Here is a 17256-nt window from a genome sequence, read left to right as displayed (position 1 = left end):
ATCCTTCCATGTTTCATATCGTTTTGCTATTTGATATATTCATTATGTGATTATTGTACAGTTTAAAAAAAAACTAATTACATGACAAGTATATCAAACTTTTTATATGATTAATTTGATTTGACTAAACCTAATTTGGATAAGAATTTTCGGTTGATAACTACAGTCGGATAGCCCTTTTTTCACCTTTAATTTTTCAGTTGTCTTTATTTATTTCTTATTTTTTCTGTCTCTAAGCATTATTTATGATCACCATTCTTCCACAAATATTTATTTTCTTTAAGTTTCTCTACTATTAATTTTAAATAACTTATTATTCATGTATTAATTTTTTTTATTTATTAAAAAATATATTTTATGCACACACATCGAGTATGTTACACAACCCAAGTTAGTAACTAAAATAGCTTATCTGTTCCGCAGACGTATATATATATATAATTGTTGTTATTATATTTGGTATTAATTTATGGATGTAACCAAACTTGAAAGATAATGGTATCAAAATCTCAAAAAACCTAAACTGTAGCGCGGAAAATACAATTTTTGCATGCAGCTTACATCTATGGACAAGATCATGCTTCCTCCATCGATCAATGGCCCTGGACACTTACCAATTTCTTGCGACTCTAATCCATGCTTTTTGTTTCTTGAAGAAATGTAACTTTCATGTCTCTATGGCATTGTTCTTGTTTGAGGGTAGACAGTGATTATCCTCGGATTTCTCAAATTCGTGGTCGTCATAATTCCAAATGTTTGCCCTTTTCATTATCACACAACACTGTGCCGTGCCGTAGCGACCTATCTCTTTAATTTCCTCTATTTAATGGGCTGCAAAGTTCAATAAAATAAAAGAATCAAACCATACCATATATACCTCAAGAATCAGTCAAGATTATGAAGAGAGCAGTATCCGTTATTACTGTCATACTGATAGTAATATGGAGGGTTTTGTGCAGATTTGTTGGGCCGTTGAGGAGGTGTTTGGGTCGTGTCCAACTGCAATTTATGATATGGGAAATGGAAGGCCTTGAAATTAATTATGTTCTCCCGGATAAATTGTACGACTTGTACAAATATTACTGACTTCTCAAAGTTTGGAGGTTGCTTTTTGATTTGCCTCATTATCTCATGTAATATGTATGAATTGTACAAGGTTTTATGAATAGAAATGTACGTTTATTACACGCAGAGAATTGTGTCTTTTATTTTGTTAATAAATTAATATTAAATTAGATAATCGTTTATTATAGTATCTAAGTCAGACCAAGTTAACACGCGATTTTATGCTCGAGTCTCTTTACCAATCATTTATTTGAGGGCATGTAAAATATCAACATTAAACAATTCTCATATGTATCAATTTAAACTTTTAAACTATAAAATGGTCGTTTAGCAGTTTTGTTTAAATAAAAAAAGGGCGGGAGGGGGTTATAGGTAAGAATTTATTTAATTTAAAGGGTTAAATTCAATTTATCTTTATCTTCAAGTAAATTGCTAGTGTTTAATTAAGTTTCTATGTGAATAAAGTCTAAGGTCAAATTAAATTGGTGTGTTTCCCTTCATCAATTTCCTTTCCCAGATGTTTTGTAATTAAATTTTCATATTTTAAAATATTATTCATTCACGAGTATTTCTAATAGAAATACTATATTTGTGTTAGTTTAACAGTATAAAACTAATATTTTACTTATTTTTTTAAAATTCATTGTGAATACTGATGAATCATATATAGTTATTTGTAAATTGTAAAGTATCAACCTCCAAAAGCGATCCAAGCCCAGACAATAAAATTAGGCCTATCAACTATTACAAAATTTTAAAAGAGTTCGAAAACCCCTTATACAAACATTTTATAAAATAAAAATTACATATCTATACGAGTACAAAGCAAAAAGTACAGCAAGTATTAAAACAAAAAAGAAAGGACTAGAGATCACAACATGTTTATATGAATAAAGCTCAGAGGGCCAGACAAAATCAATGTAAACCCAAAAGCCATAGAGCCTTCAAACCATACTTACGGTTACCTGAAACTACAAAGCCACAAAGACTATTATATTAAGCTAGGGTCACAAAGGCGAAGATCCACACAAGATCGGTCAACTACAAATGTTTGTTCACGAAAAACTTTAAGGAAAAAAGAAGGAGATTAAAGAGGAGAAGGATTTTAGGTTCTAATCTAAAACCAAAATGAAGCCAACAATATATATAAGGATAACCCATTTAACATCATATATGAAGATCGATGATAAATGACGATAAAGAAAGAAACAAAAAACAGTGGAGGGAAACCCAACACCAGATAAATGAAGAGAGAGAAGACAAAGAGAATCGAGGTTTCGAAAAGGGATTAAGATTTTTTACTAAAAGAGGAAGAGACGAACCATTTAAAAGGGGGGAAATGGGTTGACCTAGCGGATCGAATCAGAAAGTGGGCGAGGGCAAGAAGAAAATAGGCCAAGCAGCAAGTGGCGGTCCAATTCTAGCCATCTAGTCAGATGGATTGGGCTAAAATAAATTTGTTTAACAACTTTATTTTTGTATAGACCATTATATTTGCTATAGCTAAAATTCATAGTATCGGGAAATTCAGAAGAGCCTTTGTGAATTACCCGGCTCAACGCAAAACTCATTGTTCCTGTGAACCGAAGTAAAAAGCGGGGAGCACTTTTACTTGGGCAGCCATGGCTGATGAGAATCGGGAAATATCACCCTTTTGTTTATTGCCAGAGGACTGCATAGAGAAGATCGTTTCTTTTACGTCCCCGAGAGATGCATGCAAGGCGGTGGCCGTCTCGCCGGTATTCAAATCCGTCGTTGAATCTGACACCGTCTGGGAGCGGTTTCTGCCGCCTGATTACAAAGAAATCCTTTCAAGGTCTTGTTCTTCGGTGAAATTTTCCACCATGAAAGAGCTCTACGTTTTGCTTTCTGAGTCTCTGCTTCTTGACGAGGGCAAAATGGTATCTGCTTCTCTTCTATAACCCTTGATTTCCTTGTGTTTCTTTTTCTCGGGGCTTTCGTTCTATTCTGAAATTACGGGCCGATCCTCTTTATTGTTTGATTTATTGCAGATGAAAGTAAGATCTTTTCACGATTGCTGTTTGTTTCTGGAGCAAAATCATTTTTTCTCCGCTGCTTGTTGATGTCATTGATCTTGAATCGAATTTTTATGCTATAATAGATATCAGATTACAGAGTATATGCTTGTGTTAAAGCCAAATGTTGAATTTTTGAACAGAGTTTTAGATTGAGCAGATCAACTGGAAAGAAGTGTTATATGTTGTCCGCAAGAGAACTTGATATAGCATGGAAAGACAGTCTGACGTACAGGAAATGGAACTCTTTACCAGAGTCAAGGTACATCACTTTCTTACTCATCTTTCCCTCGAGATTCAGCAATATGCACCTGTTTATAGATGTGGTATCCTCAAACAAGGATTCAGAGAAGGAGAAATTAACTAAGCAATAAAATAAGCTACTGCTAGAGTTCATGCGCATATGCAATTTCAAATGATTGTGCATTAGTGTTTATAAAACGTAGAGATTGATCAACGTTACACTCGGCCCACCAACTAACGTTGATCTGATTTTGGTATGCATTTTAGTTTTCGGGAGCAAAACTGTATTCTGTAATGTTTCACTATAGCTGCAACTGTGCACTATAGAATTTTGTTTGTGTTGTATTTGGTCTTGCACACATGTTTTGCACCTGTCTAGAAAATGTCTAACATATGAGAGGTTCCAAAAGAACTGAACTTTGTTTGTTTGTAGAAGTGCTATAGAATGATATCCACTGCATCTACGCTGCAATGCAGATTTGGTGAGGTTGCCAACCTATACAAGGTCTACTGGCTTGAGATCTCAGGAAGATTTCAAGTGAAAATGCTATCACCTAACACCAATTATGCAGCATATTTTGTGTTTAAATTCTCTAAGCTGCATCACGAGCTTGATTGTTCCTCAAAGGCATCCGTTAAATTTCTAGATGATTGTACCAATGAGATTGGAGGAGACGTGGGCCACACTGTTTACATAGACCCACTAGCAGATGAGCTTGAAATGGAAAGAAATATCAATGCCCGGGTTCCATGCAGCAGAATAGATGGTTGGCTTGAGCTGGAGTTGGGAGAATTTTTGGTTGCTGAAGGAGATAATCGGGAAGTTGAAGCTAAACTTTCTGAAACTGAAATTCTCTATCGGAAAGGTGGCCTTATAGTCGAAGGGATTGAGGTAAGGCCCAAGGAAAGTTAAGAGCATGATGATCAGTACAGTGAAAGACACTACGTTTTCTTAAATTCAAAGGGAATCAATCAGTGCAAAATTTATTATTTCTTTCTATGTTTGCAGGAGATTTTATGTATTGCTTGAAGTTAACTCAATATGGTGTATGGTTTTGCTATAGAACTGTGATTCTATGTATCTTTTTGAATATATCTCGGACCTAGGAACTCTGTTTTCATTCTCTTGGATGTTGAGTTTGATTAGTAAACCTCATGCAATCAACTTTTTGTAAATTTTTATTGAAATTAAACTTAATGTAACTGAAATAGAGATCATGCATTTATTATTCGAAAAAATATAACCTTATGTATATGAAGATTATTCCATAGTTCATCAATATTATCTTCCATCTTCCTCCACTTAAACCATCCAAACAGACTCCTAACATTTATTCTTCTGTCTGTCTGTATTTATCACACATGCCACAAGGACAGTATAATGCATAGTTTTGTAGTAAAAACTTTTAAATTGGTAGACTTTCAGATGCACTTGGAGAGTGGTGAAGAAGGTCAGTTCACAACTATCCAGTACTTGACAAGCTGCCACTGCAGGACCATTGATCAGGTGCCCAGCCTGAAATACGGCAGCTTGGTGGTTCCGTCATCACAATTGGCGAAGTAGAATCTTTCATAGTCTTTATAAGTTGTTTCCCTGTAGATAGCCGGCTCTTCTTCAGTTAACAGCTCCTTGATAGGTCCGTACACCCGCAAATTATCTCCATCAGCGTAGTAGGGTTTAATGAAAACACCAACTGAAATTCTTGGCCCTACCCTTTTTGATAGTGCTCTGTGTTTCACGCTTTTGAATTTGTCGTTACTGATCAGCTGCAGCAACGGATATTCATTCAATAACGCATTCTTCGTAGGCTACAATGTTTAACAGCTAGAATATATATATATATATATATATATATATAGAGAGAGAGAGAGAGAGAGAGAGCAGAATGAGCTGCAATGCTGCAAAAACCTGCCTGTATAAAGTCCCCAACATTTATTATTAGACTTCCAGGCAAGGGAGAAACGTCGACCCACTGATTCTGGTGAAGCACCTGGAGACCGCCAATCTGGTCCTGCAAGAGTATTGTGAGCAAGCCGAAGTCGACGTGGCTTCTGATGCCAAAGGTCAGTTCTGGTTCTGGGCAAGCCGGAGAATAATGGCCCACGATGAAATTCGACTCAATACAGCCAATGTCTCTCAGGTAGCTGGGATTGAGGCCCAAAGCCTCCGACAGCAATTCATACACGGTATGCCCCACTCTCATGACATGCTTAGAGTATTCAAACATGATGTCTCTGTAGGATAAAGCAAACCATTTTATAGCAGTAAGTTGTTAGGAAATTGCAAGACAGATCGTAAAACGTGTTTAAAAGCAAAAACCAAAATCAAACGTAAAACGTTACGTGATTACCCTTCAACTATTAATTCTGGATTAAAAATTTATCCTAAATAAAGTTGGATCAACAATAACTGATCAAGAAAACAAAAAACAGACATACAGATCATACTTCTTTGTTTGTATGTCTATATGCAAATATTTCGTCCAAGTTTAATCAACTAAATGATCTTTACTCGTACCTGCATACATCTGGCAATTCCTGCGGGTCAGGTGGATGAGGGGCCATTACACAAGTGATAGTATCCCTCCACATGGCCGCCCGTGTTTTGTAAAGATCGAAATTGCTATTGTACTGAAACTTTTTCGTGACATCACGACCGTAGTATTTCTTCTTAACCTCAGCATCTTGCTCGTGAAATCTTCGAACCCCTGCAATCATTTCATCCATCACTCGCAGCGGCATCTCATGATTGATTATCTGAAAGAATCCCCACTTCTCACATGCCTCTTTCACTCTGCTGACAATTCCAGCACGGTTTGCAGCATGGTGCATGCCTGATAAATCTATGACTGGAAAGATGGCTTCTGAGTTGAAGTTGCACGGTTCGGATCCAGGCATATCATTATCATTAATGAAGAAGCGTGGGATCTTCGTAACACCAGCATCAACAAGTCCCTTCACGCCTGATTTTGAATCATCGAATGCTTTTAGTTCACTTAGTCGATCGTATGCATGAACTTTCATTGTCTGAACTTCCATCTTGCTGTCCTGTAATGAGTTGCAGACAGGAAGATGACTCGGGTAAGCTCATGTTCAGATAATTTGGATGTTTTTATAGTGTTCTGGACGTGATGATGCTTTGATCTGTAAAGTTAGTTTGCTGATTTTTGAATTATTTGTTTATCTCTTTTTCTGGAAATTGAGTTGGTGAATGATGATTCACAAAGTCGCTGCACACTGGTTGATTTTTAACAAAGTTATCCGAATTCAGGAAAAGGACACCTACATTTACCATAAAAGAATTGAGGAAAATGACATGATTTTCATAATTGATTTTGACGTCTTTCCAAGGAAGAACAAGCCCAGTGGACGCAATCACAGCTTCACACCAACAAAAGGTGTTTTTGTAAGAATTATTGAAAAAAGAAAAATGAAATCAATATATAATATAAAGTGTTTTGCAATAAATACTGAAAAAATATTTTAAGTTAAAATGTTTGGTTAAAAAGTGTATATTAATTTTGAATCTCATAAGCATAAGTCTGGAAAAATGTGAATTTTAATTGTGTAAGTACGGGGTAATAATTTTAATTTTGTATGAATTTATTTTGATAATTTAAATGATAAAATTATTAAAATAAATTTATACAAAATTAAAATTAATATTTTTATACTTACAAAATTAAAATTACGATTTTCATACAGAAATCGATAATGCAAATGCTCATTGTTAACATTTTTGTAGTAAATGTTAAGAAAAAAAATGAATAAAGAGTAAAAACACTTGATTAATTATCTAGAAGAGTTTATATTTTTCTTTATATGTTTTAATTCTAGAAGCACTTAATTCATAAAGTGAAATTCCAACTTATTGATTGGTCAAGAGTAAAATGGAGTCCTTTAATTTGAAACTTTACTAGAAATAATTCTTGCTGAAAAAATAAAAAAATAAGAAGAAATGGAAAAATGAGTAGCTCAGCCAATCAAAATGCTTTTCCTGGGGTATTAATCTTGATGACAGGTCAAATTCAAGTTCACGTTATCTTGTATTTTAGACAAATTCTAGTTGGATTTTGTGCAACCTTTGACAAAGCTACTTGAGTTATTTCATTCAGTGTCAAGATTTTCTAGTGGTTGGTAGTAATGTTGAAATCCGGTCCAATTTGAATTGGCTGCCCATCCGAACCATCGATCAGTCTTTAAAGTGGACCAAGTAAAAGAAAAAACATCGAAAAGTCCAAAAATTATTTTTTATTTTTTTAAAAAATTGGTCGACCCAGTGATTGAACCGGTGTTCCGATGACAAGAACTAGTGTTGGATCAATAAAATCGGACAGTCTACAAGGATAAACTAGTAATATTTATCTCACCGTCTAAGAGTTATATATTATTTTTCATTTGATGGGAGTATTGATATTTTCTCAAACAAGAATGGAATATTCGTAATTATATGCATATTTCATAGGATGTAGCTATAATCTACTTTATTTAAAATATACAATCCTATGCATGTGCATATTTTGTAAATGAATAATATAAATATCGAATTACTTATTCTCTATAATAAAACTTTGATACTTTACTGTTTTATCTTAATTATCATAAGAGATATAAGAAAAAAGACATTGCATCGAAAAGAAGACAACATAAATAAATAAAAATAAAAAAGTGGAAATAATAGAATACAGATACTTTTGTCTATTACGGTGGAGGGTGGTTAATTGGCGGACCAAATTATGAGTCCATGTCAATTAATCAATTTTTAATTATAAAAGAAAGTATAGATTTGTATATGCATCCATAAATTAGGATTTAATTCATAATAATAAATTAGTTGAATTTATTCGAAAATTTCATATCAAGACCTGTTTCAAATTCTCAAATTAATTTATTATATCATGATAAACTTTTAATATTTTTTTAAATTAAGTTTTTTTTAGCCAAATCAGGTTTTATCATACCAAACTCACATTTTCTGGACTATACGCTAATCATAAAACAATCGTATTGCACTTACTATATAGTTATATCAGACCAAACTCAATCTGAATTAAATTTCTCATCGAATTATTATCGAGAAAATGCTAACAATTCCATTGTAATATTACAAAATGAGCAAATGAGCTCAACATGGAGGAAAAAAATTAGCAATTTACCTTAAAATAGTAATTTGATTTTTTGTAGTTTTTGAAATAAAATATCTTAGATAGGGAACTAAATTACTTTATTTTAAAAAATATAAAGATAAATTACCACTATTTTTTGATAGAGTACAAGGAGTATGCATTCAACCCCAATTATTATCCCCACCGTGTTACGGATAATATTATATTCTTCAATCAGCTTCTCACCGGAACTTGCTCCTCCCCATTACACCTGCGACGGTGGCCCCCCGCAGCAGTGTCCATCTCCCATCTGCGCTTTAGTAAGATTAGATTATTCAGGGTGTCCTATAAGCTCCGCGTAGCGCGAGTCCTGTCGACGGACGCCGGTTTGGGGGGCCTGCGGAGGGGAATTCCCACCTCTGGGCCGCGGCCGCGGTGGGCGTTTAAGTTTTGTCGCGGCCAATATGAATCAGGTAAGGTGCTATCATTCTGTTCTTGACCTATTTTATTGCCGTTAGTTGATCCAAGAACAGCAGTGGACCTCTTCTCCTAAAATTCTGTGATTAGTATATCAATAGAGGTGCTCTGCTTTATTGATAACTCTGAACATCTTTGTATTTAACAGTTTGTCCACAAATTCGTGTTAAATTTATATGAATTGCTGGGGTAGTACTAAATAGATGAAGGTTAACGAGGCATTGCTTTTAAGGCTTCACAGCCACGAGGTTGGTTTGTGTTTTATAAGTATGAATTTGTGCCTACTGGATAGTAATTTATGAATTCCTTTCAACATACTATTGATTTGAAATTTGATGTAAATTTATTATATATTTAAACAAATTTTGTATTTGAATAAGGGATGTAATTTGAACTTCGTAAATAGTAAAATGATAATAAATAATGTACTTTTTGGAATGCCGAAACTAGCCTGAAAACATAATGAAAACAATTTTTCAATATCCTCATAATTTTCTTTTATTTTTTGACAATTTTTTTTATCATATAAATATATATTTTAATTAATTTTATGCATGCGCAAGCGTGCCACGTATACTTAGAAATGAAATTAAAGCATAACATTACTAATACTCCTCACCTTCTTGTCGTACTGTAGAGCAAGAAAATGGATATGTCTAGCCTGAAAGAGTCCTTACCAGAAGACTATGATCGCCTGAAAGCGCTGAAGGCGTTTGAGGAGACGAAAGCCGGCGTCAAAGGCATAGTCGATTCCGGGATCCAGAAAGTTCCCAGAATATTCATCAGGCCGCCTGATGAGCTCGTTGAGGAATTGAATTATCAGCAGTCCAGTCTCCAGGTCCCTGTGATAGATCTTAGTGGAATTGGAGCCGATGATCAGCGCAAGAAGATCATCAGTGAAGTGAAAAAAGCATCCAAGGAGTGGGGATTTTTCCTGGTGACGAATCATGGAATCCCCATGAATGTTTTGGATGGCATGCTGGATGGAATAAGGAAATTCCACGAACAGGACGCCCAGGTGAAGAAAGAGTTCCATTCTCATGATAGGATGCAGAAGGTGAAATATGGTAGCAACGTTGATCTGTATCGTTCTCGTGCTGCTAATTGGAGGGACTCGTTGACCATTTCTCTGATGACATCTGATCGTATTGAACCTGATGAGTTGCCGGAGATTTGCAGGTAAGCGTTCGTCTTTTCCATCTTGTGATTGTAATCTTGCTTTATGGGCTTCCCTGTTTTATCCAAACTTGAGAAGAATAGAATTCAGGAGATTTGTGAAGCGTCCTAAAGCAGTCAGAATATAGGTTTGAGAGATTGATTATGAAACGTGTGCAAAACTAAGAAAGAAAATGAGAAAAAACATATGATCCTTTTGTGGTTTGCAGATGAATTGTTTGTACATAAATTTAAGGGAGCTCAAGTTTTTTTTGTTAGGACATAAATTTCCGAATAACTATAATAGACGATCATCTATCAACTTTACGAAATTGGGGCAATTCTAAAATACTATAAGACTATTATAAATTTGTCTCGAGAAGTAAAATGTATTCCTAGTTGTTTTGGAAGCAAAGGAAAATATACCTCTGGCAATGAAGTTGGATCAGCAAACGTTGGGCGAAAGTGTAGCTTCTACACTCCAATATATTAAGCTGAATAGGTGAAATTAATTAAGAGTTGTTGCTCTATGTTGTTCAAAACTTGTGAATGTTTGTGCTTGTCGGATAGTTGAACAGACAGATTCACGTATACTTGTTACTTGGCAGAGATTCAACAATTGAGTATCTGAATCAAGTCACGAAGCTGGCAGAAACTCTGTATGAGCTGTTATCGGAAGCTCTAGGCCTCAAACCGGACCACCTGGGAGCCATGGAATGTGGCAGGTCACGCACTTTCATCGGCCAGTACTACCCGCCCTGCCCGGAGCCAGAGCTGACACTGGGCACGAGCAAGCACACTGATCCTTCTTTCTTAACAATTCTCCTACAGGACCTAGTTGGTGGCCTCCAGGTCCTGCATGAAAATCAGTACATAAATGTAGCACCCCTGCCTGGAAGTTTGGTAGTCAACATTGGAGACATGTTGCAGGTTTATGTCAACAGAAATCTTCCAATTTAACTTAACTTACATACTACTCTAAGTGATTTTTGGTTTTACACAGATCATTTCAAACGACGAGTTTATAAGCGCAGATCATAGAGTTCTTGCCAACCGAGCAGGACCAAGAACTTCAGTTGCAGGCTTCTTCTCTGGTCCTGTTCTGCCCGGAAAGGTGTATGGCCCAATCAAAGAGCTGATATCAGAAAAACATCCCCCTCGTTACAAGGAGTTTACAGCAGGGGAGTATATTTCCAAGTTTTTCGCGCGGCCAATTGATAAATCCGGACTTGATGAGTTCAGGTTGCGAGAGTCCGGACTAGTGACAACCGAATGATAATTATAAATTCATATGTATTTTGTATCACCCTGTTGTAATATTCTGTCATGCCCCAGCATGGATCGGCCAATACGTATTTGGATCGGCCAGTGCCGATTTGATATGATTGTCCGATTCTATACATTACCCGAAATTGTTTGGTATATTCAATAATATGATGTTATTAAATATTATCGTTTGAAATCGATTATATCGCCGATAATATGAGATTTTCATGACTGTTATGTGATGGTTGAGAGATTATGTAAAATAATACATAAGTTTTCATATTGTTTCACACAATTAATTGAGTAATTTCAAACCTCTTGTAGATAGAATAACTGAGCAAATTATAGCTGAAGTTGGAATAGTTCTAGTGCCTATCGCGACAATAATTAATTGCTTAGCCTATTACAGAAGTCATTGAATGGTTTAACCATTAGTTTGTGGCTTAATTCTACCTAATCGGGTGCCATCAATATTAATGTCATATGAAATAATCTCGCTGTAGCATTTTTGTGTATATATTTATTCTTGTGTATTAATTGTTGAGGTTTTTCAAAAGTTGTTTTGAAATTCAAAGATTTGAATGAGTTTCATTTCATTACTGATGCAGCTGTTTCAAATTTTTTTTTAATTAGGTTTGATTGCAATTCTGCCGTTAGTGGAGGTTTAATATGTTGTAACCTTCAAAATTGATTTGAAGGTCATTAAGGCCATGAATTTCAGCATTCATTTTTGGAGGAATCAGCCTCTATATAAAGCTGAATTTTCTGCATTTGAAAATACAACAAACAATCCTCAATTTCCCCTCTATTCACTCTCGTGTGCCCTCTTTTTGCTTAGGCATTCATATACTCAAATTTTGGTATTTGAGTCTCTTGTTTCGATAAGTTTCTGAGTGTTGTTCGAGGTGTTCTTCGGTATAGTGCTAAAACCGAACAACTGTAACCATCTTATCCTGGGAGAAATTACGTTGCACCCGGTGCACTGCTGATACGGGGCGTATATTTTCTTCAAGGCAAGCAGCTATTCTGCGATTTGGTTAAGTTAATGACTTTAATTGGATTGAGAATTGTTACGATACAATTCTCGTTGTAAGTTTTCTATTTAAATTTCTTGTCGTAAATAGCGTTTCTGATTGCTTTATATTATCTGTTCCAACGTGGCTTTACTGCTTTTGATTTCTTAAATCCGATTGTACTATTTCAAAACGTCGTTTCGATTACTTGAAACCAAATAATTTTCCAACAATCTTGAAGAAAATATACAGGTTTTGAAAAATCGGATTTTGTCGTTGGAACTATTTTTGGAAAACGCTATTTTGAAAATCTTTTATTTGAAACATCACTTTTAGTTTCCTAAAATACTAAAAGATGGCCGAGCCGATTTCTGTTGCAATTCCGATCACACAAAAGGTCGACTTGACCGGTTTACCGGACAAGTTTTCGGGCCAATTTTTCAAACGCTGGCAACAGCGAATGAAAATTTGGTTGACGATGAAAGGACTTTTGTCAGTGATTCAGGTGATCAGACCTGAACCTACTGATACCGATCCCAAAACTGTTGAGATAGCGCAGTGGACAGAAAGGGATCAAATAGGCAGAGGAGCGATTTTGTCAGCCCTGTCAAATACGCTCTTCGATGTCTATTGTTCTGATTCTTACACTGCTAAGTCTCTGTGGGATGAGTTGGACCGGAAATATAATACTGAAGAGCAAGGGCTCGAAAAGTATTCTGTTTCTAAGTTCATGAGGTATCAAATGGTTGAGGACCGGTCTGTGGCTGAACAGACTCATGAGATTATCAACCTTGAGCATGCTCTGGCTGATGCTGAGATGAAGCTTCCCGAGAAGTTTCTGGTCATGTCTATAGTGGACAAATTTCCCAAATCTTGGGAAAATTTTGGCATGACACTCAAGCATCAAAAAGGGAGATTGTCTCTGGATGATCTTATGATTGCTATCAGCATTGAGGAAGAACATAGAAATCAAACGCACAAGATGCCTGTTGAACATCAACCAAGGGCCAATTTCATAGTGGGGAAACCAAAAGTGAATAAGATTAACACGAACTCGAAAGCCATCACTAAAAGCAAGGCCTCCAAAAATAAGAAACCAAAAGCAAACAAACCATGCTGGAACTGTGGGCAGGTTGGACACTGGGCTAAGCTTTGTCCTAATAAAAAGGCCAAGACTGGGCAGGCAGTTGTCAACATGGTTGTGGGAGGTCCTAGCGGAGCTAGCACCTCAGGAGCAACTGATGGGTATGTATCTATACAACCTGAACTCTTGACTATTTACGAACCATATGATTGGTTGATTGACACTGGAGCGAATGTGCACGTTTGTGCTGATAAATCTCTCTTTGTGTCTTATCAGGCCATCAGTGGAAGGACAGTAAGCATGGGGAACTCCAGTACAGCTGAAGTACTTGGGATAGGAAGCGTGGACTTGAAGTTTCCTTCAGGGCGCATTCTGTCGCTGAAAAGAGTTCATCATGTACCCACTGTCAGAAGAAACATTATTAGTGGTTCTGTAATAGTTAGGGAAGGGTATGAATTGGTTTTCAAGTTTAATAAAGTTGTTATTCAGCAATTTGGTATTTTTGTTGGTAAAGGCTACTTAGATGATGGCTTGTTCAAAGTTCGAGTTGATAATAATAAAATTGATGTTTCTGATTCTATTATATTGAATGTTGAATCTTCTACTCTGTGGCATAGTAGGTTAGGTCATTTAAATTTCAATTCGATCAAACGAATGATGAATTTGAATTTAATTCCTAGTCAAAATATTGAACGAAATCACAAATGCCAAGTTTGTGTAGAAGCTAAACAAGTTAGGAAACCCTATCAGTCAATTGAAAGGGATTCGGAAATACTTGATTTAGTTCACACTGATATTTGTGAGTTCAATGGAGTTTTGACCAGGGACCACAAACGATATTTTATCACTTTTATAGATGATTGCAGTAGATACTGTTATGTGTTTCTCATGAAAAATAAGGATGAAGCCTTAGACAAATTTATTTTGTTTAAAAATGAAGCAGAAACCCAAACTGGTAAGAAACTTAAAAGACTAAGGTCCGATAGAGGAGGAGAATATGAGTCGAGTAAGTTCAATGAATATTGTCAAACATTTGGCATTATTCATGAAGAGACTCCTCCTTATTCCCCTTCGTCTAATGGGATGGCTGAACGAAAGAATAGAACATTCAAAGACATGATTAACAGTCTCCTACTAACCTCTGGGTTACCAAAGTATTTGTGGGGAGAGGCTTTGAATACGGCTTGTCATATTCTGAATAGAGTCCCTCTGAAACACAATACGAGTACTCCTTTCGAGTTGTGGAAAGGTAGGAAACCAAGCCTGAAATACTTTCGAGTGTGGGGGTGCCTAGCAAAAGTGCTAGTCCCAGAACACAAACGAAAGAAATTGGGTCCTAAGACTGTCGATGCTGTGTTCTTGGGCTATGTGGAGACAAGTTATGCCTTAAGATTTCTGGTTATTAAATCAGAAATTCCAGGCATTGAGGTCAACACAATAGTCGAATTTCGTGATGCTGTATTCCTAGAAGATGTATTTCCTTTAAAAACAGGAATACCTTCTAATGTTTCGCTTGATGATTCACTTACCTCCACATCTATTCCTGAACATGTGGAAAAGATGTCAAATGTGGGGGTTGGTCCTAGTAGTTCTAATCAGACTCATGAGGAGTCAGATGAACCTAGACGGAGTAAGAGAGCTAGGATCGTCAAGGATTTTGGAAGTGACTTTGTCACTTACAACATCGAGGATGATCCGATAACTTTCAAAGATGCTATGGCCTCTTCAGAAGCCAAGCAGTGGAAAGAAGCTGTCAAAAGTGAGATGGACTCCATTGTTTCCAATGGAACATGGGTACTAGTCGATCTCCCTCCGGGGTGTACTACTATTGGATGTAAGTGGATTTTTAAAAGGAAACTGAAACCTGATGGGACCATAGATAAGTTTAAAGCCAGATTGGTGGCCAAAGGGTTTAAACAAAAGGAGGGAATAGACTATTTCGATACCTATTCCCCGGTAGCTCGATTGACTACAATCCGGGTGCTTATAGCACTTGCTTCGGTGTATAATCTCCCGATTCACCAGATGGATGTGAAAACAGCCTTCTTGTATGGTGAACTCGAGGAAGAAATTTACATGGATCAGCCTGAGGGGTTTGTAGCTCATGGTAACGAGCATAAAGTCTGTAAACTTGTTAAGTCTCTATATGGACTTAAACAAGCACCCAAACAGTGGCATGAAAAGTTTGATAAAACTATTCTTGCATTTGGCTTCACTGTAAATGAGAATGATAAATGTATATACTGCAAGGTTGAAGGAGATAAAATGATAATTTTATGCCTGTATGTGGATGATATTCTGTTAATAGGATCATGTCTAGATATTATTACCGAAACCAAGTCATTTTTGAAACACAAGTTTGAAATGAAGGATATGGGTGAGGCAAATGTGATTCTTGGTATCAAGTTGACTCGGTCAACTGATGGGATAACCATTTCTCAATCTCATTATGTTGAGAAGATAATTGAGAAATTTGGTTATCAAAACAGTAGAATTGCTAAAACACCATATGATCCTTCTGTAGCTTTATTCAAAAATGAAAGTGGTGTTCCGGTTGCACAGCTAAGGTATTCCCAAATTATTGGGAGCTTACAGTATCTGGCAAATGGCACGAGACCAGATATATCATTTTCTGTCTCTAAGTTGGCTAGATACACTAGTTGTCCTGACAAAACTCATTGGGGTGCTTTGGATAGAGTACTAAGGTACTTAAAGGGCTCGGTATCACTGGCCATACATTATGGCAGATTCCCTGCTGTTCTTGAGGGATATAGTGATGCTAGCTGGATAGCCAAAAACTCCGGGAGTAATGGGTGCTCAGGATATGTTTTTACCTTAGGTGGGGGAGCAGTCTCCTGGAAGTCTGCAAAACAGACTTTGATAACCCGGTCTACGTTTGAAGCCGAGTTATGTGCGTTAGATACGACTGGTACCGAGGCAGAATGGCTATTTGGGTTGTTATCACAACTTCCCATTGTAAGTCAGCCTCTTTCACCGATTGCTGTACATTGTGATAGTCAAACCACAATAGCAAAGGTGAGGAGTCGTAAATACAATCAAAAGACTAAACGACACATCCAAGTTAGACTGAAGTCTATAAGGGCATTAGTGTCAGACAGAGTAATAGGCATTGACTTTGTGGGAACAAAGGACAATGTGGCTGATCCTTTGACGAAAGGATTGAATCTGTCACAAGTTCATAAGTCCAGATTGGGGATGGGACTGAAAACCCATGAGTGACATATCTACGACGGCAACCCAACCTTTTGAGTGGAGATCCCACAAAGAAGGTTCAATGTGGTATCAACAAGTCGTAAGGGTATGTCGGAGCACCAAATAGACTGATACTTTGTATCTGGAGTCTGTCCCCTGAAATTCTGGAAGGTGCTGCTACTGCTAGTATAGTAAGAGTCTAACTCTGAATGGGGTCAAGTCTTATGAGACGAGATGCTAGCAGTGCATCCCTGGAGACGCCCAACTAAATGAATGTCGTTGTTTGGCCGCAACTAAGGAATTGGGTTATTCCTGAAAGCATTCATGAACAGGATCAGGACACATGGCCTAAGTGTCAACCCTAAAGATCAACACAAAGCTGGTGGCTTGTTGTTACTGACATACGTTGTCACACTTACAGGCTTAAATTCAAGGCTTAGTTCCATTTGACCTGGTGATAACTGATGTCAGATAACTTAGACAGTGGTTCAAACCGGAAGGTACCATTGTTGAAAGCAAGTCATGGAAACTTGAGATCAAATCCATGAATTTGTGGGGGATTGTTGAGGTTTTTCAAAAGTTGTTTTGAAATTCAAAGA

The 17256-nt window shown here is 36.6% G+C and overlaps 3 protein-coding genes across 4 annotated transcripts; 2 read left to right on the top strand and 1 right to left on the bottom strand.

The window, feature by feature from the left end:
- The first annotated feature begins 2472 nt into the window (after positions 1 to 2472).
- On the top strand, positions 2473 to 4468 carry LOC105171694 (putative F-box protein PP2-B12). The gene is made up of 3 exons (XM_011092887.3): positions 2473 to 2966; positions 3245 to 3363; positions 3822 to 4468. Exons 1-3 carry the CDS (start codon positions 2688 to 2690, stop codon positions 4255 to 4257), a joined length of 834 nt encoding a protein of 277 aa, XP_011091189.1. The 5' UTR covers positions 2473 to 2687; the 3' UTR covers positions 4258 to 4468.
- Positions 4469 to 4544: 76 nt separating this feature from the next.
- Positions 4545 to 6496, bottom strand: LOC105171692 (1-aminocyclopropane-1-carboxylate oxidase homolog 1). Its single transcript, XM_011092886.3, has 3 exons — positions 5863 to 6496; positions 5258 to 5579; positions 4545 to 5111 (listed from the first exon to the last, which is right to left on the bottom strand). The coding sequence occupies exons 1-3, from the start codon at positions 6381 to 6383 to the stop codon at positions 4848 to 4850; spliced, it is 1107 nt and encodes a 368-aa protein (XP_011091188.1). The 5' UTR covers positions 6384 to 6496; the 3' UTR covers positions 4545 to 4847.
- Positions 6497 to 8624: 2128 nt separating this feature from the next.
- LOC105171695 (1-aminocyclopropane-1-carboxylate oxidase homolog 1) lies at positions 8625 to 11543 on the top strand. 2 transcript variants are annotated; one of them, XM_011092888.3, is made up of 4 exons: positions 8625 to 8922; positions 9564 to 10105; positions 10690 to 11011; positions 11085 to 11543. In XM_011092888.3, the coding sequence occupies exons 1-4, from the start codon at positions 8914 to 8916 to the stop codon at positions 11355 to 11357; spliced, it is 1146 nt and encodes a 381-aa protein (XP_011091190.1). In that variant the 5' UTR covers positions 8625 to 8913; the 3' UTR covers positions 11358 to 11543. The 2 variants fall into 2 exon arrangements, with proteins under 2 accessions (XP_011091190.1, XP_088742114.1); XM_088885988.1 differs by lacking the exon at positions 8625 to 8922 and adding an exon at positions 9069 to 9174.
- The last annotated feature ends 5713 nt before the right edge of the window (positions 11544 to 17256 follow it).

This window comes from Sesamum indicum, linkage group LG10 (genome assembly GCF_026168435.1).
Source record: "Sesamum indicum cultivar Baizhima isolate 11 linkage group LG10, ASM2616843v1, whole genome shotgun sequence".
NCBI lineage: Eukaryota > Viridiplantae > Streptophyta > Magnoliopsida > Lamiales > Pedaliaceae > Sesamum > Sesamum indicum.
Note: the sequence above shows the minus strand (reverse complement) of the source record. Positions and strands in the feature narration are given on the sequence as shown.